Source organism: Myotis daubentonii, chromosome 2 (assembly GCF_963259705.1).
Source record: "Myotis daubentonii chromosome 2, mMyoDau2.1, whole genome shotgun sequence".
Classification (NCBI taxonomy): Eukaryota; Metazoa; Chordata; class Mammalia; order Chiroptera; family Vespertilionidae; genus Myotis; species Myotis daubentonii.
Genome location: NC_081841.1, coordinates 163318043 through 163338791, shown reverse-complemented (window position 1 = coordinate 163338791; position 20749 = coordinate 163318043). Strand labels below are relative to the sequence as shown.

General features: G+C 37.0%; 1 protein-coding gene across 20 annotated transcripts in view; it reads left to right on the top strand.

Annotated features, from left to right (window-relative positions):
* Positions 1–20749, top strand: part of MYCBP2 (MYC binding protein 2) — a 300050-nt gene that overhangs the window by 182099 nt on the left and 97202 nt on the right. For 15 of the 20 annotated variants that reach the window (XR_009451352.1, XM_059684877.1, XM_059684883.1 and 12 more), the window contains 6 exons: positions 670–722; positions 2815–2987; positions 5510–5654; positions 10118–10333; positions 16109–16164; positions 19573–19688. Coding sequence is in view for 19 of the 20 variants with exons in the window: in XM_059684877.1 (XP_059540860.1) it covers positions 670–722; positions 2815–2987; positions 5510–5654; positions 10118–10333; positions 16109–16164; positions 19573–19688 (759 nt within the window). In the remaining variant the exon portion in view is untranslated. The remainder of the gene's footprint in view (positions 1–669; positions 723–2814; positions 2988–5509; positions 5655–10117; positions 10334–16108; positions 16165–19572; positions 19689–20749) is intronic. The other 5 variants (XM_059684889.1, XM_059684892.1, XM_059684884.1 and 2 more) reach the window with 1 other exon arrangement.

The window sequence follows — 20749 nt, the reverse complement described above, 5'->3', positions numbered from 1 at the left end:
CTTATGTATGTTATTTATTTTATATAGTAAGTTGACACATACATATATACATTTATTATTTGCAACAAAATCTCTATAATACATAAGAAACTGTTGATACTATTTATGTTTGGGAGGGGGCTAGTAGCAGAATTACTCTGTACCTTAATATAATTTGAATATTTTCCTTTAAACATGTACTACTTCAGTAGTAATAATATATACATTATACTATCAAAGAAAATTCAATAAATATGTTATATATTAAGCAATAAAAGAGAAAATGACTAGAGGATGCAATCACTATCTCTGTTTTCCTGCAAGTTACTATTGTTTACTAAAAGTGTATCTCTTTTATAAGACAACCAAAATAAAAAGGCTCAGATTCTGAATAATCAGTTTCCTTATATTTTTTTGTAAAAAAGTAAGTACTCAAAATTACAAATTTATATGCATAAATATAGTGTAAATCTTTTATACATCACTCAATGGATGCATTTTGAGTATTATTTTGAGAATTATAGCTTGTATTCACACTGAAAGTTTAAAATGTAAACCACTGAGATTTATCCAGAATGATAATAGTTCCTTTCCTTCTGGGATATTAGATTTGTGAACAAAGTATAAAGAATGCAAAAGACTGGAAAATTAAGTATTGCTTTATTTTAGTAAAACTTTTTATTTATACAGCAGGTAATGAATTAGAGGAAGATCTTGAAATTCTTGAAGAGGCTGCATTACAGGTATTGCCCCAAACATTATATGGATAAATTTTGTACATTAATGTAAAACCAATATATTCACTTAGATCAACCCTATTTTTCTTGAAAATAGGACTCATTCATTAAACACTTCATGCTATTCATTGGCAGTTATAAAGATAAATAACTTATAATTGTCCCCCTTGATGGGAGAGACTATGTGAGCCCTTGCTTTACTGAATGCTGGGTTTAATTCCACAGTGAGACATAAATCCTTTGGGAGAAAGAAGCCCTCCCAAGTGCCAAGGGTCTCAGGGAAGGCATTGCAGAGCTGTGGGCATGTGAAATGGGTCCTGAAAGTTTTATGAACCACTTAGAAAAGGGGGAAATGAGGTGTTGGTAATTTAAATAATATCTGCAGAACACTCTCAAATTTACAGTATCTATTTTTGCAGTTTTACTTTGAGGTCAGTATTATCTCTTGTATCTTACAATTACAATAACTGAAGTTCAGAAAGTTATACAACTTGTCTAAGAATTCAGCTAATTGGGAAAAAGAGCCTAGCATTTAGGTCTTCTAATACCTACAACTAGTGGTTAGTTATATTGTATTTCCTGAGATAAACTTATCACAGCAGTAATAATGAAAACAAACATTTATTTAATCTTAATTTTATCAAGTACTATTTCAATCATTTTGCATATTTTTAACTCATTTAGCCTTCAACAACCATATGAATTACTCTTATCTCCATTTACAGAGAAGAAAACTGAAGCAGGGAGAACTTAAATAATTTTTAGGCATCAGACAGCTAATGAGCAACTGGGCTAGAATTTGACCTCTGGCAGTTTGGTGATAAAGTGCATAACCTTGATCACTATGCTTTAATCACAGAGAGTCATGGTGTCCTCATAATGTTAAAAAAAAAATAGCTTTTTTTAAAAAAAAAAAAAGTTAAATCTTAGTATATTAATATACAAAAATAAAAATTAATTTAATAAAAATTTAATAAACACAGTATTCTAGTTAAGGAGAACCATCAAAGAGTTCATATATTATTCATAATTATAGGGATTATTATTTATAAAATGTCATTTAGGCCAGATATAAATAGATCTTTATTGTACTGTGATTCAACAACAACAAAAAATGATGTCCAAAATTGCCCACCTTTGACTCATATAAAGTAGTTGTGATGGTGGTCTAACATATTAAACAACTTCTACTTCTTAGGCAAAGCAGTGTGCATTTTATTTGTGTTATTTAATTTAACTTTTATAATAACCACAAAAAAGATATTATTTGGTCACCAGTTTATAAATTTTACAGATTTAGGAAGGTCTATAACTTGTTAGCTCACGAGCACACAGCTATAACTTGTCAAAAGCCAGGATTCAAACTCAAGTCTGTTTGATTTTAAAGATTATGATTTTTGAAATTGCATAGATTTTAGAATGCAAAAGTTAACATTGTATAAATTAGATAGTACTAGAAGTATAATCCTTTTCCATGAAAAATGCTTTGTTTTGAAATTTATAGTATAGTCATTAAAAAGTTTCTAGAGTTTTCAGCATTGAAAGCAGGTCTTCCCAAAGCATAGGCTTGCTTGTCAGATAGGTGAGAACTAAAATTTCAGTTTTATCTGCCTCTTTCTTTACTTCAGCCAGGCTTAGACAGACTACTGCAATTTATATGCCACCATAGTAAAGCTTCCATCCACTTTTTGCCCAAGTCTAGACCGTGGTACCCACCCATCTAAGACAGCAGACACAACCTACACATGACAGCTGCCAATAATGGGGAGACAAAAAGAAAGAGACTTCCACAGCTGCCTACAGGGGGGAGCCATGGCCCTGACAAATGGGGATGTAGCATGTAAAGGGCTAGAATGGAAGGAGGAGATAACACCGTTTCAACTGACATGCAGAGCTCATAAGTCACTTTTTTGTGGAAGGAGGTTGAAAGTATTTTTTCATATTTTTTCCTCATGGAAGATGTCTACTATATAGGCTAAAGGCATACGGGGAGAAAATGATTTCCCCAAAAAGGCCTAGCAAAATTTGTTTGCAAGTTCAAAAATTTATGTATTTAAAGTTTTATATTTTAAAATAAATGTTCTCTTTTATCCAACAGGTGTGCAAAACCCATTCTGGTATTCTTGGAAAGGGGTTAGCTCTTTCTCATTCACCAACTATATTAGAGGCACTTGAAGGAAACTTACCACTACAAATCCAAAGCAATGAACAGTCCTTCCTGGATGATTTTATTGCTTGTGTTCCAGGCTCAAGTGGTGGAAGGCTTGCAAGGTAATATACTTTAAGTACTACGATTACTTCCTTTCAGGGCTTGTCTCAGTTGAAAGGGGAATCGTTAGGATGTAAAAATGCTACCTAAAATAGTCATATTTTTGTGTTTTGAACCTATTGAAACATAAAATGGTAGTTAATATTTCAAAATATTTTTTAAATATATGATAGTTGATTATCTTAAAGTTTTTCATACATGAACTTTTATTTTAAAAATATGTGGAATATGTGGTGTAATTGAGAAGTGTTGTGTTTTGGATAGTGACATTTAATAATTCACTAAACTAAATTTATCATTATATTTTATTTTAATGATTTTTTTTCAAATCTACACCTAATAGAAGTATAAATTTATAATTAAAATCAAATCATTTGAGATTGTAGAGTTCTCATTTTTTTTTGTTTTTTAAGCTAAAGAAAAAATATTTTTCAATATGGAAACCTAACTTAATTCTGATTTTAACTTTTGTGGGGAAGCACGGGGCTTGGTTGGAAAGTCTGTAGGGAGGAATCACCGAAAGGTCGAAAGGTCGAGGGCCCCTAGTGCAGTGATGGCGAACCTATGACACGCGTGTCAGAGGTGACACGCAAACTCATTTTTTTGGTTGATTTTTCTTTGTTAAATGGCATTTAAATATCAAAAATAAATATCAAAAATATAAGTCTTGGTTTTACTATGGTTGCAAATATCAAAAAATTTCTATATGTGACACGGCACCAGAGTTAAGTTAGGGTTTTCCAAAATGCTGACAGGCCGAGCTCAAAAGGTTCGCCATCACTGCGCTAGGGGGACCTTGCCGAAGGCGGTAGCCCTTCCCTTGCCTTTTCCAAACAAGTCTGAGCCCCTCGGTGTTTTACTGGAATCTTTGTTTCATCTTTAGATGTCCTTGCTTAAAGGACACTGCAGATATATGTGTTTTCTCAAGGATGCTTACCCTGCTGATAGTACCTAGAAGTTAATTTTAGTTTAAGCTGTTGTTACAATAAAAGCCTAAGGAGGTAGGCGAACAGGGCTGTTTGGTTTCTCAAGCCAAGCAGTTCCTTAGTCCTCTCTTTCACAGAAACGTGTGTCATAGTAATCATTCATCCGTTGCTCAGGGTCTGCCTGTCAGCCCTGGCAAGGAGGCTCTGGCTCCTGGCAATCCCCATGGAACTGGGCATTGGCAAGTTTACAAGGATATATTGGGACATCTGTACTTGGAAAGGCCAGGGGGCAATTAACAGCAGGTTAATCATAGTCTAAGATGCCCACTCACTTATTTACTTAGTCATTATTTGATGAAGTCAATAACTTTTGGATGGATTTTTAATCCCTGTGAGTCACCTACGATATGAAGGTGACCATAGGTAATTAACAAGGCAACAAGTGACAAATGATAGTGACCTTATAAGGAGGAGAAAGTCCTGTCCCCAGTCTCTTGGTTTCATAAACAGAGAAAATATTTTGAGAAAGTTAGAACCGGTGATACAGAAGATGCCAAGAGAGAACATCACTTTGTAAACCTCATTGTGACTGATGCAGCTTTAGAAAATGCAAACTTTTATCATCTTTGTGGCATTATTAGAACTAGAGACTCAAGACTAAAGAACTATAAGCTGTTGCCCTTTGTGTTGGAAGCAATCAGACTACTCTAGTCACTCTCCCAGAGAGGTACAAGGGCCAGTCTGAAGCTAGTGATGTGGATCTTTAGGAAGAGGGCTGTGATAATAAACCCTAGCTCACAGGGATTGATGCCAAGGTAGCTCAAATTTAGGGAGAACCAAGCACCTGCTTGGGAAGGCAAAGCAAAGACACACGTGAGAGACCCCTAGTCCTGGAGCTCAGGATGTCCATGGCTGAGATTCTCTCCTCCTCTGGCCTTCGCTGGAAGCAGTGTCCTGGATGGCCTGTTGATGGCAGCAAGTCTGGTGGACTTGCCTGCTTTGCAGTCTCAGAATATTGCATGGATGAGACAGCAGTTGCCAAGTCAGACTCCAGGGGTAGAGTAGCTTAGGAGGTTTCCTATAGAAAGGCCACTAACCAGGCAAGCCACCAGGAGGCCACAGGAGAACCAGCTTGTATTTTGCCAAGAACCATTTATCTGTGCCTTAGTCCATCATGGCTGAATAGCTAATCTGTGCCTGATGCCAGAAGATTACACATCTGCCTCAGATTAAATCCCAGGTGGGGGGTATAAGGCATTTACCCTTCCCAGAAAGTTGCTGCCAAGTAGTAATGAAAAAGTAGTTTCAGGATTTCCAAAATAAAACAGCTTATTTGAAAAATTTTTGATAGAGAAATGATAGATTTGCAGTGCAGGTCACAGTGTAAAGTGGCTGTAAATCCCCTGGGGATCTTGTTTGAACGCAGATTCTGGCTTGGCATGTCTGGGGCAGGCCTGACGTGCTACACTTTAACAAGCTCCCAAGTGATGCTGCTACTAGTGATCCCAGGCCACTGCTGGCTTAATTTCAGGTTAATCATTGAAGATATTGATGACTTTTTTATTTGTTTGTTGGCTTGTTTTTTTCATTACTGCTAGGTGGCTTCAGCCAGATTCCTATGCAGATCCTCAGAAAACATCTTTGATCCTGAATAAGGATGATATTCGTTGTGGTTGGCCTACCACCATAACTGTTCAAACAAAAGACCAGTATGGGGATGTGGTGCATGTTCCCAATATGAAGGTAATTATATCAAAATTAAAGTAGTGGACATCTATGCACTGATTGTGACTAATAAAATTTTAGAAATGGTAAGTGTCTAGAAGCCATTTACTAGACCTTTACATATATGTAATGGAGGAAGCAAAACAAAAAAAATTTTTTTTTTATATTATTAGCATCTGATCTTCCAAGTTATATGTTTTTTTTGTTTTTTACATTTTGCTGGGTGCTATCATGATGTAAAGGAAGGATAAAAGAAGTGTCCTTAATAAAGAGTGCCAGGCACATAGAAGGAAGGCCCTCAATGCATAATAATAGAATTAATCAATAAAAGAAGACATTGTAAAATTTTACGAGGGTATATATACTAGAGGCCCGGTGCACAAAAATTTGTGCACTCGGGGTTGGGAGAGGAGGTCCCTCAGCCTGGCCTGTGCCTTCTCACAGTCTGGGACCCATCAGGAGATAAGGACCTGCTGGTTTAGGCCTGCTCCCGGGTGGCAGAGGGCAGGCCTAATCCTAGGTGTAACCCCTGGTCGGGCTCAGAGCAGGGCCCATTGGGGAGTTGGGGCCCCGCCTCCTGTCTTGCACAGAGCAGGGCGGATTGGGAGGTTGCCATGCCACCCTCAGTCATGCTCAGGGTAGGGCCGATTGGGGGGTTGGGGCACTACCCCCTGTCACACTCAAGGCAGGGTCCATAGGGAGGTTGCAGCGCCACTCCTGTCATGCACAGAGCAGGGCCGATCAGAGGGTTGGGGCTCCGCACCCTGTCACACTGATCCCGGTGCTGGGAAGCCTCGCTGCTCCGCTGATCACCGGGGCTGGGAGGCGTCTCGGCTGATCACCGGGCCGGGAGGCCTCTGGACTCCGCTGATCACCGGGGCTGGGAGGCCTCTCGGATGATCACCGGGCGGGGAGGCCTCTGGACTCCGCTGATCACCGGGGCCGGGAGGCCTCTCGGCTCCGCTGATCACCGGGGCCGGGAGGCCTCTCGGCTCCGCTGATCACCGGGGCGGGAGGCCTCTCGGCTCCGCTGATCACCGGGGCGGGAGGCCTCTCGGCTCTGCTGATCACCGGGGCCTCCGACTCCGCTGATCACCGGGGCCGGGAGGCCTCTCGGCTCCGCTGATCACCGGGGCCCGGAGGCCTCTCGGCTCCGCTCATCACCGGGGTTGGGAGGCCTCTCGGCTCCGCTGATCACCGGGGCGGGAGGCCTCTCGGCTCCGCTGATCACCGGGGCGGGAGGCCTCTCGGCTCCGCTGATCACCGGGGCGGGAGGCCTCTCGGCTCCGCTGATCACCGGGGCGGGAGGCCTCTCGGCTCCGCTGATCACTGGGGCCGGGAGGCCTCTCGGCTCCGCTGATCCCAGGCCCTGAGGCCTCTCTGCCCTGCTGCTTCAGGGCTGTTTGGCTTCGCTCTGCTTGGAGCCTGAGTATGCAAATTAACCGCCATCTTTTAGCTTCTATAATTGAAACATTGTATCTTTTGGAGTTGTTGCTTCAGGAGCTCAGAGCCCCGCAGCTGCGGGGATCCTTGACTTTCTCCATCGCTGGGGCAACCAAGCCTCCTATTCTCAGCTGCCTGGCTGCCAGCCGCCATCTTGGCTGACAGTTAATTTGCATATCTCGCTGATTAGCCAATGAAAAAGGTATCGGTTGTACGCCAATTACCATTTTTCTCTTTTATTAGTATAGGATATATATTTAATATATTTTATTGATTTTTTACATAGAGGAAGGGAGAGAGAGAGACAGTTAGAAACATCGATGAGAGAGAAACATCGATCAGCTGCCTCCTGCACACCTCCCACTGGGGATGTGCCTGCAACTGAGGTACATGCCCTTGACCAGAATCGAACCTAGGACCCCTCAGTCCGCAGGCTGATGCTCTATCCACTGAGCCAAACCGGTCAGGGCTGTATATATTTTTTAAAACTCAAATACATTCTGCATTCTGTGCTATTGAATAAACATTGAAAATATAATAGTGATACTTATTAAATAAATTAGAAATAAATGAATTTGGATTGTTAAAGAATGAAGAATGTAAATAATCATGTGCTGTATTGATGAATATAGTTCTTTGGATACCTTTTCCCCAAGATATTAATTAATAAAGACATTTAGACTATATTGTAATGTATAAAGTTAAGTCCTATGTGATATAATCTATTAATGTAAATATCTCATTTTAAACTTTTATTATATTTCTGAGAAAAATCAATATTGAATGAAAATTTGTATAGGCAAACCCCAGCTGCCCCCACAGCTCACTCAACGTTACTGTATTACAAAGTGATTTGATTGTTTGGAGTGTAGCGTTTATCAGTCCACAAAATCCCTTTTAATTACATAGCAGATAATTTTACCTAAATATTACTTTTAGTAGAACTATTACAACTACTTGGTATATTCTTTCTTTGATTTATATCACAAAGAAATACAATACCAGTGGAACCTTTTACCTGACTCATAGTAAAAAAGACATGAGCCATATGGTTCACATGTATGAAGACCAATAAATAAAACTGTATGGGAAAGTATTTCAACCTGATACTAAACAAAAAGCAGGTTTTACCAGTGTCTTTTAAAGTTTTGACAATGACTCACACCATTAGGATTTGCACCAGGTCCCAAACATACATATATAGGATGGAATATTATATGCTCTTATTTATATACAACATATATAATGCACATTTACACAATATGTTGCACTATGGTTGTTTTCTATTTGACTTTTTTATGGAAGGTAATGCCCCATCAAAATTATTTCATGGCCACTGTGAATTACTCTATGGAATGGAAAAAGAAAATTATGAGGAAAAAAATTGCAAAGAGAAAAAAATAATCCTGATAGTGACACAGACACACAAAAAAGATGCTTGAGGAAAGAATTTTTACCAAAATACAATACACATTAATATATTGAGGGGAGATTGTATTATTCACTGATGAATTTCTCACCTAAGTGTATGTAGTGAGTTGTTAAAATCCCGTCTTTGAGCCCACAATAAGTTCCTTATTTGTATGACTACATTGTAATAACATTTCCAGGTCAGCATAACATTTAATGTTCATATTGTTATGTGTATAGTATTTCTTTCGTTGTAGTTGTATTTTTTTGTTTCCTCCTTCGTACCTTTTATTGTATTTTATTCCATTTTTGTATCTGGGTTATTATATCTTACATTTCAAAATCAGACTTTATGCTTTTATCTTTTGCTTTCTTCCTTTTTGGTTTCTTTTTTTGCCCACATGATCTATGTATCTTTCTGGACTCCCTTTTTTTTCTCCTACTCTGTCCTCCTTTATACTAAACTTCTCATTCATTATACTCAAAATCCATATCAGATTTATCTCTAATTTGGAAGCCATATGTAGGAAATTTCTGTAAATACTATTTAGGAAAAGTGATTTCCATACCTATTTAAGTTTAATTTATCAATATATTGTCATATTAGCTGAAAAATGTGTTTTTAGTTTTAGCAGCACATGAAGTTTTAGGAACATTTTAGACTTACCAAAATTATTGAAGGATCCTTACATAATAATAGCCAGTTTTTGAAACAGAAAAAATTGCAGCTAATATTTCATTGAGATCTGAAATGCTTTTTTAAACAGCAACTGTTTGTTATTTAGTGAACAAAAAAGTCACATAGGAAATAAAGAATAACAAAAATTCTTTAAAGGAAGCACAGTTTGTAAAAGAAAGCAGAGTACTTATCATTCTATAATATCTTAATACTTAGTGTGTAAAAGTGTTCAGTGGTTTACTTTAAGGTTAATGGACAAATACACTTCTAATGTTAATTTATTTAGAGTGAATATAGTTGTTTAAAACAATATTAAATCAAAATAGCATATATAAAAAGTGGCTATACTTTAAAATCAAATATTTTGAAATATGAAGCTTTTTCTTTTTAAAAAAGTTGAAAGCTTTTAATGGTGGCCATGTATATATGAGTTTAAGAAGTATACTATATATCTTTAAACTTCTGTTTTAATTTTAGATGGATTTTTTTATATTTTTAGGGCATTATGTCAGTTCAAATACTGATCTGCTTGGGTGTTTTTTGCTACCTTCCAAACCACTGATTCAATCCTCTGCTTCATCCCCTACACTGTTGATTCTCTGTAATGTATTCTTCATTTCAGTTATTGCAGTCTTAATTTCTCATTTTTATGGGTGGCTCATTTTTACAGTTTTTATCTTCATTGTTATGTTTCTTATCTCTTTGTTGAAGTTCTCACTTAATTCATCTACTCTTTCACTAAATTCATTCAGCATCCTTATAATGAGGGTTTTGAACTCTGCATCTCATCTGGCAGTTGAATAAGCCTTTGACAGGAATGCCCAAGATGGACCAATGATAACATATTTATAAAACTATGAGTCCATAATTATAAATTGCTTCTTTTCATATGTCACAGACAATTATATAATATAATATTTGGTGTGTTTTTTTATAATATCATGGTTAGGTGGAAGTGAAAGCTGTTCCTGTTTCTCAGAAAAAAACATCTTTACAACAAGAGCAAGTAAAGAAACCTCAAAGGATTCCTGGCAGTCCTGCCATAACAGCTGTATCTTCTAATACTGACAAGACTTTTGGTGGATTGGCATCACCAAAGCTAGATGTTTCATATGAACCAATGATAGTGAAGGAGGCCCGATATATTGCCATAACAATGATGAAGGTAATTTATTTTTCTTATCAGAAAAATTTTATTTCTTATCGATTATTCACTTAGTAAACATTTCAGTCATTCAAATTCAGACATAAAATTATAGGACTATAGAGCTGTTGGTAGTTGGAAAACTTGTAACATATTGTTGAGGATGGTGTTATTTTTCTTCAAAGAGGGTTTTCATTTGTTTTTGGAAGACATCTAGAAGGGATTGCCAATAATAGATCAAATTGATTCAATCAGAGATTGAAATGGTTGAAAATTATATTTCAGTCCCTACAGAAGTATTTATTTGTTTTTAATTTACCATTGCTCTTAGGACATAGCCCTTCAGAGGTTCAGTTTACCTAACCAGCCCCCTTCAATTTTGGGATTCTCCCAACTGCCACCTTCATCTCTTTTGGTTTCTTCAGGCTTTTTAGCCTCCTGATATCTTCAGACAGATTTTAAAAAAATATTTTGTCCAGCTTTTTAATTCTCTTCAGAGGCAGCTTTAGTCTAAATTACCGACGTGTTATTAATTGAAGCAGAAATTGTTATCATTAATTGAAACCGAAACTGGTAATTTTGCCATCATTAGAATTAAGCGGTAAGCCATTCAAGGCTTTCATTTAGAGGAATGGCATAATTAGGTTTGTGTTTTATAAAGATCATGGTGGATTATAGAGAATGTGATTGGGTAGATGATCAAGAGTCATGGTTTAGTTTAAATCTCCTTAGGAGACTCTTGATTTAGTCTTTTGAGATATGCTGATGCCTTGGACTACAGAGTTGTCAAAATAGATTCCAGAGATATTTAGGCTCAATGGGAATGGTGGCTAATGGGGTTGGAGTAAAGAGAAAGAGATAGGAAATAAAAAATGAAGTTAACATTTTGAGCTTCAGCAGTGAAATCGATAATCTAGGAGGAGAGGCATCTTTTGGTTGAGGAAAATAATAGTTATGGATGTGATGAGTTTTAGATATCTCTGAAATAACCATATGAAAATACATATAAAGGGAAGTTGGATAGAAACCTGGAATGATCACAGTCTGACCACAAGAACAGAATTTGAGGACAGTCAGCACTTGAACTGCTCATGAAGATAGATATCTACTTTCATGCTTGAAAAGAGAAGTTCTAGGACAGGATCCTGAGAAAAACCAGTACAGTGATTCTCAAATTTTGTCTACATCATATAAATAAGTAAATAGTTTAAGAAAACAAACTTTTGTCTATGTCAGAATAATCTGAAGCACCTATTTAAAAGAAAAAGATCTTTCATTCATCCAAAGATTTATATCCATTAAATCTAGAGAGAGGTTCAAGAATTTGCTAAAAATAATATGCAGAGTGTTTCAAGTTTAAAACCTAAATTCTGAGAAATATTGATTTACAAAGATAGATAAGAAAACGAAAGAAGGAAAAGAAAAAACACACACAAACATTGATAAGAAGCTAAGACATAAACTAGTACCAACGATTACTATTGCCACTTTTACCACCACTTTACATATGGTAATTCATTTACCCCTCATAAGAACCCTATAGATTTTGTTTTTATTCCCATTTTACATATGTGGAAACTGAAGCATGGAGAGGTTAAGTAACTTATCTACGGCTAGGAGTCTGACTCCAGATTTAATTTTCCTACCTGACCCTAACTGCCTGAAGGCATGTTTTGATAGTCAAGGAAAGAATCCTGCAGGAGTGAAGTTTTGAAAAGGATCTAGCAACAATGAATTCATCAATGTTCTTGGCAGTAGCAGTTTTACAGGCATAGTGGATTGATGAAGAGGAAGAGAAGATAGCTAAAGGCAAAATGCATATAGTTTTTTAAGATGTCTGGTTATAAAAAGAAACAGGAAACAGAATTGAGTGAAAACTTTTGAGACTGGGATTGAATATAGAAAGATAAGTTTTAATACTGATGAGGAGAAAATTGAAAGGAATGAAACCATGAAGACAGTCTGGGGAGTGATTAAAAAAAAATAGAGTTTAGGTGGAGAGATTAGCCCTAAATAGAAGGAATATTGCCTCTTTTCTTCAACCAGGAAATAGAATTAATACAGATCCTAGTAAATCTGGAGGTTGTGCAGTAATTTACAATTACTTACAATAGTAATTGTTTTTTAGGTGGGAGAGGGAAGTAAGGAATCTTACTTAGGGTCAGGAATTTTAAACAAAGGGAAAAAATGAAATAGTCATTGTGGAGAATTAAGGAGAACTGATTTGAAAGATTTTCAGTCATCCTTGAAGAATCAGTTGAAATTAAAGATCTACAGTGCAATGTGAGTCATATGAACATGCGTAATATAATTATGGGATTGATTCAGAATTGAATATTGTCAGCTAATTCAACACATGAATAGTGAGAGAAGGGAGTTGAGCACATGGTGGTTAAAGAAAGCAACAGCGACCTTAAACGACACACTAGATCTGATGGAGTTAATTGATATTTACAGAACATTTAATCCCAAAGCAGCGGAATATACATTCTTCTCAAGTGCACATGGAACATTCTGAAAAAAAATAAGTCTTAACAGATTCAAGAAAATTGAAATCATCTCAAGCATGTTCTCAGATCATAATGCCTTGAAACCAGAAATCAACTACGATAAAAAAAAAACACTTCAAACACATGGAGGCTAAATAGCATTTTATTAAACAATGAATGGGTTACCAATAAAGAAATAAAAAATTACCTGGAAGCAAATGAAAATGAGCACACAACCCCAAATCTGTGGGACATAGTGAAAGCAGTCCTGAGAAGAAGTTCATAGCATTATAGGCCTACCTTGAGAAGCAAGAAATATCTCAAACAATCTACCCCTAAAAAGAACTGATAAAAGAACAAGAAATGCTCAGAGTAAGCAGAATGAAGGACGTAATAAAGATCAGACTGGATATAAATGACATAGAGACTAAAAAACAATACAAAAGATCAGTGCAACCAGGAGCTGGTTCTTTGAAAAGATAAATAAGATTGATGAACCTTTAACCATACTCATCAAGAAAAAAAAGAGAGAGAACTAAATAAATGAAGTCAGAAATGAAACAAGAGAAGTAACACCTGACATAGAAATACAAAGGATTGTAGAAAGTATCATACAACTATATGCCAACAAATTAGACAACCTGGGCAAAATGGACAAATTCCTAGAAATATACAGTCTTTCAAAACTGAATCAGGATGATTCAGAAAACCTGAGTAAGCCAATTTAAAAAAGCAGTAAACAAAAACCTCCCAGCAAACTAAAGTCCTGGACCAGATGGCTTCACAGGCAAATTTTACCAAATATTCAGAGAAGAACTAACATCTCCCCTTCTCAAATATTGCAAAAAATTCAAGAGGAGGGAAGACTTCCAAGCTCTTTTTACGAGGCCAGCATTATCCTAATTTCAAAACCAGATAAAGTCACTACAAAGAAAGAAAATTATAGTCCAATATCCTTGATGAACATGCATGCTAAAATCCTCAACAAAATGTAAGCAAATTGGATCCAGCAATACATTAAAAAGATTATATACCATGATCAAGTGGGATTTATTCTGGGGTGCAAAGTTAGTACAATATTCACAAATTAGTAAATATATATGGAACCAAAAAAGATCCCAACTATTCCAGTATATTAACTGTTCCGTCATTTTCACATTCTCCTGTTGATGGACATTTAAGTTGTTTCTAGTTTTTTTCACTATTATAAACTGTACTGAAATAAACATCCTTGTATATATTTCCTTTTCTATGTGTGCAAGAGGGTTTTTTTCTCAAAGATATATCTAGAGGTAGGATTGCTGGATTATAGGGCATGGCTGTCTTCAGCTATATCAAATATGATCAAAATTTATACTCCACCAGCATTGTATAAAAGTACTAGGAACTTAATATTCTCATCAGCATATGATTCTTTTTTTTTTTTTAATATATTTTATTGATTTTTTTTACAGAGAGGAAGGGAGAGAGATAGTTAGAAACATCGATGAGAGAGAAACATCGAAGAGCTGCCTCCTGCACATCTCCTACTGGGGATGTGCCCGCAACCAAGGTACATGCCCTTGACCGGAATCGAACCTGGGACCTTTCAGTCCGCAGGCCGATGCTCTATCCACCGAGCCAAACCGGTTTCGGCAGCATATAATTCTTACCAACATAGTTTGATAACTGTAATATGATTATTTTGTTGTTTTAATTCACATTTCCTTCATTCCCAGTATAGTTGAATCAGATTTCTTCTTCACTGACATGTCTTTACACACTTTTCTTTTGTTTCTCTTTTTTGTATTCATTTATTTTTTTATATATTAACTAGAGGCCCGGTGCACAAAAATTTGTGCACTCGGGGGGGGAGGGGGGGTCCCTCAGCCTGGCCTGTGCCCTCTCGCAGTCTGGGACCCCTCGGGAGATAACGCCCTGCTGGCTTAGGCTTGCTCCCGGGTGGCAGAGGGCAGGCCCAATCCCTAGGTGCAGCCCCTGCTCGGGCTCAGAGCAGGGCTGATTGGGGAGTTGGGGCGCCGCCCCCTGTCACACTCAAGGCAGGGTCGATGGGGAGGTTGTGGAGCAACCCCCTGTCACACACAGAGCAGGGCCCATCAGGGGGGTTGGGGCTCTGTACCCTGTCACGCACAGAGCAAGGCCCATCAGGGGGTTGGGGTGCTGCCCTCTATCACCCACAGAGCAGGGCGGATCAGGGGGTTGGGGTGCAGCCACTCTCACACTCAGGGCAGGGCTGATGGGGAGGTTATGGCTCTACCCCGTCACACACAGAGCAGGGCCCGTGGGGATGGGGGAGCTCCCCCCTATCAGGCACAGAGCAGGGTGGATAGGGAGGTTGGGGCCCCGCCCCCTGTCACACACAGAGCCGCAGGGCGATCAGGGGGTTTGGGTGCTGCCCCCGTCACGCTGATCCCGGTGCCGGGAGGCATATTACCCTTTTACTATATAGGGTAGAGGCCTGGTGCATGGGTGGGTGCTAGCTGGTTTGCCCTAAAGGGTGTCCTGGATCAGGGTGGGGGTCCCCACTGGGGTGCCTGGCCAGTCTGGGTGAGCGGCTGAGGGCTGTTTTCAGGCTGGGGGTGACTGAACTCCCAAACGCTCCTTTTTTCCTTTTTTTTTTTTTTTTTAATTCTGGGCCAGCTTTAGCTTGAGGCTTGGCTCCAGCTCTTAGGCCTCCGGCTGAAAGTAGGTTTCTGGCCTTTGCTTACAATGTTGCGAATCTGCTGGCTGAAGTTGGGCGTATTTGTTACAGAGTTTCTTAAACTGCCTGCTCAGAGGCCTGCAGCGGCAGGCGGGAAGGTTGGTTTCCTGCGTCACTGAGGCAACCAAGCCTCATGTTAGTTTCAAGCTGCCTGGCTGCCGGCCGCCATCTTGGCTGTCAGTTAATTTGCATATCTCGCTGATTAGCCAATGAAAAGGGTATCGGTCGTACGCCAATTACCATGTTTCTCTTTTATTAGATAGGATGATACATATCACATTTTAGTTATGTGAATTACGAATCTCCTTCTTCCAAGGGAAAGCTTATCTTTGCCCTTTCTTTATAGTGTCTTTGTTTTAGAGAAATTTAAATTTTAATGTACTCAGATTTCTTCTAAATTTGTAGGTGCTGTTATTTTTACATTTGGGTCTTAAACACACCTAGAATTTATTTTTGTAAATTGTGTGATGTAGCTAATTAAGGTTTTACTTTTTCACTTATGCCGATAACCATTTCTCTCAGCACCATTTGTTGGATGTTCTATCACTGAATTAAACAAGAATGTTCCTAATGATTTTGTGATTCTTACTGGTCTCTTTCTTAAAGGTTTATGAAAATTACTCATTTGAAGAGCTACGTTTTGCATCACCAACTCCTAAGAGGTAGGGATCCTTTCCTCCACGCATATCCAAAACATGTGTTGTCAACTGGATTTCAACTTTATTTTCCACAAATAAATATAGCATTTTTAAAGTTTTTCAGTAGAGCTCTACTAAAAATTGTATAATGTGTAGATTATCAGCTACAGTACTGCCGATATGTTACATAATTATTAAGGTAATAGAGAACAAATAATAATCTATACAGTTGATGTGCTATAGAATTGTATACCTGAAACATAATTTTATTAACCAGTGTCACCCCAATAAATTCAATTTTAAAAATATATATAAATTAAGAAAGAAAGAAAGAAAAGAATGTAAAAAAAATCTCATGAATAATTTTTAATATTGATTACCTATGGAATTTTTTTGATATATTGGGTTAAATGAAATATATCACTAAAATTTAAAAAGGAATAATATCTAAAAGATATAATTTGGCTCATTGAGGGCTAGGTGTTGTTCTTTTTTCTGTTTTTGCGTCCTTCTCTCCATCTGATGAGCTGCAGAGCACTTAGTGTGTTTTTTATTATGAAGTCTTAATTTTTCAGCCCCTGATTAATTCTGTTAACACCAGATTTAAGCATATATTTTTACCTACTGTTTTAGTTGGTGGTTAGGAGAAATGCTTTTTAAAATAGATGCCTGGGGGGCGGGGGGGACTTAGATGGATTATACTTTAAAGACCACATCCATAGAATTTAGAAAAAGGTCTAAAGTGAGTCTGAAGAAGTATAATTATATGTTTTATTGTATCATATCACATGACTTACCAGGAATTAGCAGGTTACTATGACTTCCTTTTGCTGTATGCACAGTAGAGTTTTAATGCGTAGTCTAGAGCAGCCGTGGGCAAACTACGGCCCGCGGGCCGGATCCGGCTATTTGAAATGAATAAAACTAAAAAAAAAAAAAAAAAAAAAGACCGTACCCTTTTATGTAATGATGTTTACTTTGAATTTATATTAGTTCCCACAAACACTCCATCCATGCTTTTGTTCTGGCCCTCCGGTCCAGTTTAAGAACCCATTGTGGCCCTCGAGTCAAAAAGTTTGCCCACCCCTGGTCTAGAGAGATTTTGGCAAAATAGCACAAGTTTTGAGAATGTATCTTTGTCTAGAAATAGGGAAGTTGTGTTTTCTTCTCTGGTGTAATTTTATTTACAAAATGTCTATATAGTGGAAGTATATGCTTTTTATGAAATAAATATTAACTGTATATACATATATAGCATGTTAAATAAGAACTAATTGACCATTTGCTAGTAAATAAGTTTTCATATGCATTGTGCATTTTAAACCTAATTAAAATAGTATTTTATCTAAGTAAATACATTTATTCATCAAATACTATTAAGCATCTGCTCTATGAAATACTCTGGTAGAGGCCATTGCATATATTTCTGAACAAGATAGACAAGGTACTGGCTGATTCTCATAGCATTTATGTTGCTGTAGAGAAGCAAACTATGAATAAGTAACCAAAATAGTAATAATAAATAAGGTTACTTAATAGTGAAGGGTTTGGGGAAAGTTCATTCTAGGCAGTGAAAAAATTGGTGAATGAAGCTTTTGATGTGTTTGAGGAACAGAAACATAATAAGACTGGAAAATAGTGAGCAAGAGAAAATGATCGAAGATGACACTAGAGAACTATATGATGGCCATATTATATAGAAACTGGTAGGCTCTTTTAAAGAGTTGACTTTTTCTAAGTGAATATATTTGGAGGGTTTTAAGCAGGGGAATTATATAATCTGATTTATAGTTTTAAAAGATTATTCTGGCTACTTTCTGGAGAATGAATTATAGGGGATCAAGAGTGGGAACAGAGAGATTAGTTTGACTATTAAGGAGTGGAACGGAACTGAAGAAATGGGTGGATTTGGGATATACTTAGAAGGCAACGCCAGTAGCCTTGCTGCTAGACTAGAAATAGGGGATGAAGGAAAGAGAAGAATCAAGAATGATTATAGATTTCTTCAGCTTTAGCAGCAGTATAGCGTATTTGCTGTAAAGGGGTCAACTAACTTTGGCCTGCAGACTAATTCAGACCTGTTTTTTAAAATAAAGTTGTATTGGATACAGCCTTACTCATTAGCTTAAATTTTGTCTATGGCTTCTTTCCCACTATGTAGTAACTGTGACAGACTATTTAGCATAGTAGATTAAAGTATTATTACAGAAAATACTTTTGACTCCTGGTATAGATTATCATGATTTTTACGAGGATCAAAAAACCTCAGAAATTAACAAGTGTTTTTTATTCTGTTTTGTTTTGTTAGGTGGTAGGATGAGTAGGAAATAAGAGTCCTTCTTAGGATATATTGCAGTTGAGATGCCAGGATGCCTCTTAGTTTTCTAACTAGGGGTATTTCCAGAGCAACTGGAAATAATCAGTTTGGAATTCAGGGGACAAATAATTTTGGAGTCCTCTATATAAAGATGTTATTTAAAACTGAGTAATAGGTGAATGATCAACTAGAGAGATGCCATTCAAAGGGAGAAAAAACAAAAAGACCTAGACCAAAATCTTGGGACATTCCATAGTTAAAGGGTGGTCAAGAGAGAGAGAGCCAACAAAACACTTAGAATGGTCAGTGAGATTAGAGGAACCAGGAGCAAAAAGAAGGCATTTCAGGAAATTAAAAGTTGTCAGCCATCAATTGTTACTGAGAGATTGCTGAAGACGAAGAAAACAACTGTTTAAATTGGTGGTGTGATAATGACTTTGCCATAAGCAATTGCAGTGAAGTGTTGGGAACAAAAGCCTAGTTAGGATAAATGGTGGGAGAGAATTGGAGATGAGGAAATGAAAATGGTAATTATAGACAATTGTTTAGGTAAGTTTTGATATAAATGGATAAGAAGAGATAAGATTTTATTTGAAAGGGCTGTATATCAAGAAGTGGTTAGAATAAGAGATTCTGAGGTTTCTTTGTATAGAAATAAAAGAGAAATAGAAATTATCCAGTAAGTGAGAGAAATTGATGATGAATGAGAGAGAGCAAGGTAATTGTAGCATGGAAGTGCTGAGGGAATGAGATTCACAACACAAGTGAGGGGCTGACTTTGAATAAGACCCAGGATACTTCTTCCATTGTAACAAGATAGAAGGTAGAGGAAAGTAGGTTTATTAATCTGATTGCAACTTTGCGGTTGTATCTCTAGCTTCTGCTTCTCACTGAAGAAAGTGATGTCATGATCAACAGAGGAGGTTTGAAGTGAGAAAGAAAAAAATGAAACTCAGTCATTTTGGAGAGTAGGAAAACATACTATGGCAGAACAGTAGGATTGTCATTTATTGTAATAATTCAATCAGAAATTAAATGTTGGCTGATATATTTTAATGATATTGTCAGCTGTTTAACTAAAAGTAAATTTTCTAATATTCATCATTTCTTTTCAGACCCAGTGAGAATATGTTGATCCGTGTCAATAATGATGGCACTTATTGTGCAAATTGGACTCCAGGGGCTATTGGACTCTACACTATTCATGTTACCATTGATGGCATTGAAATAGGTAATTTTTTTTGAAATAGGTATTTTTTTAACGTTATGAGTTACTAAGTGCAAAGAACTAGAATCAAAATTATCTTTCTGTTCTATTTTCCTCTTTAACTTGTATCATAGACATGGACAAATTTCATAACTTATTTGGGGCTTTGTTTTCTCCTTTATAATGAGTAGCAAATTAGTATATTCATAAGGTCTTAAAATTTTGTAATAATTTATGGTGTCATTATAGCCCTCATGACTCCTTCACTTCATTCTCTGATGTGACTGATTAGGTATGATCTCCTTCAAGCTGCCATATAACTGTGCACATACCTTGCATCCACCTCATGGTATATCTGTCTTCCTTTCCTGTCTGTAAGCAGAGACCTTATCATTCATCTTTGGATCTCCCAATCTAGCTCAGTGCCTGGCACATAATGGCTGACTGATAAATACTTGTTGCATGAATGAATTTTCTTTATCAACTACTAACTTGGGATAGTTTACTGCTTTTAATTTGGATATTAATCTTTTTTATTTTTTTTAACTATCTATATAATAGGATAACAGTAGAATAAGAAAACTTTAATAAGTGTCTGTCAATATGAATTCCTTGTGGCACCATCTTTCCTGATGCTCCTTAAGAAAAAGAGCTCCTATGATCAGGTAGATTTAGAAAACCTAGTGTATTGTGGTCTCATCTTAGACATTCATACCATGCACATTAACATATTAGATATTCCAAGAAGTTCTGAAATTAAGAATCTTGTCTCAGATGGGAAAAGTCAAGAACCACATGAGTTCACTGATATATAGGATATAAAACTGAAAGCAACAAATGAACAGACAAAATAATTATAAATAAGAACGTATAGACAGAGATAGCAGTATGGTCATTATCAAAGGGAAAGGTGGGGTGAGGGGTAGTAGAAGAGTGTAAAGGGGGAAAACCTGTGATAGAAGAAAACTTGACTTTGGGGTAGAGAACACACAATACACTATAAAAATGATGTATTATAGAATTGTATGCTTGAAAACTATATCATTTTATTAACCAATCTCACTCCAGTAGATTTAATAAAAAAA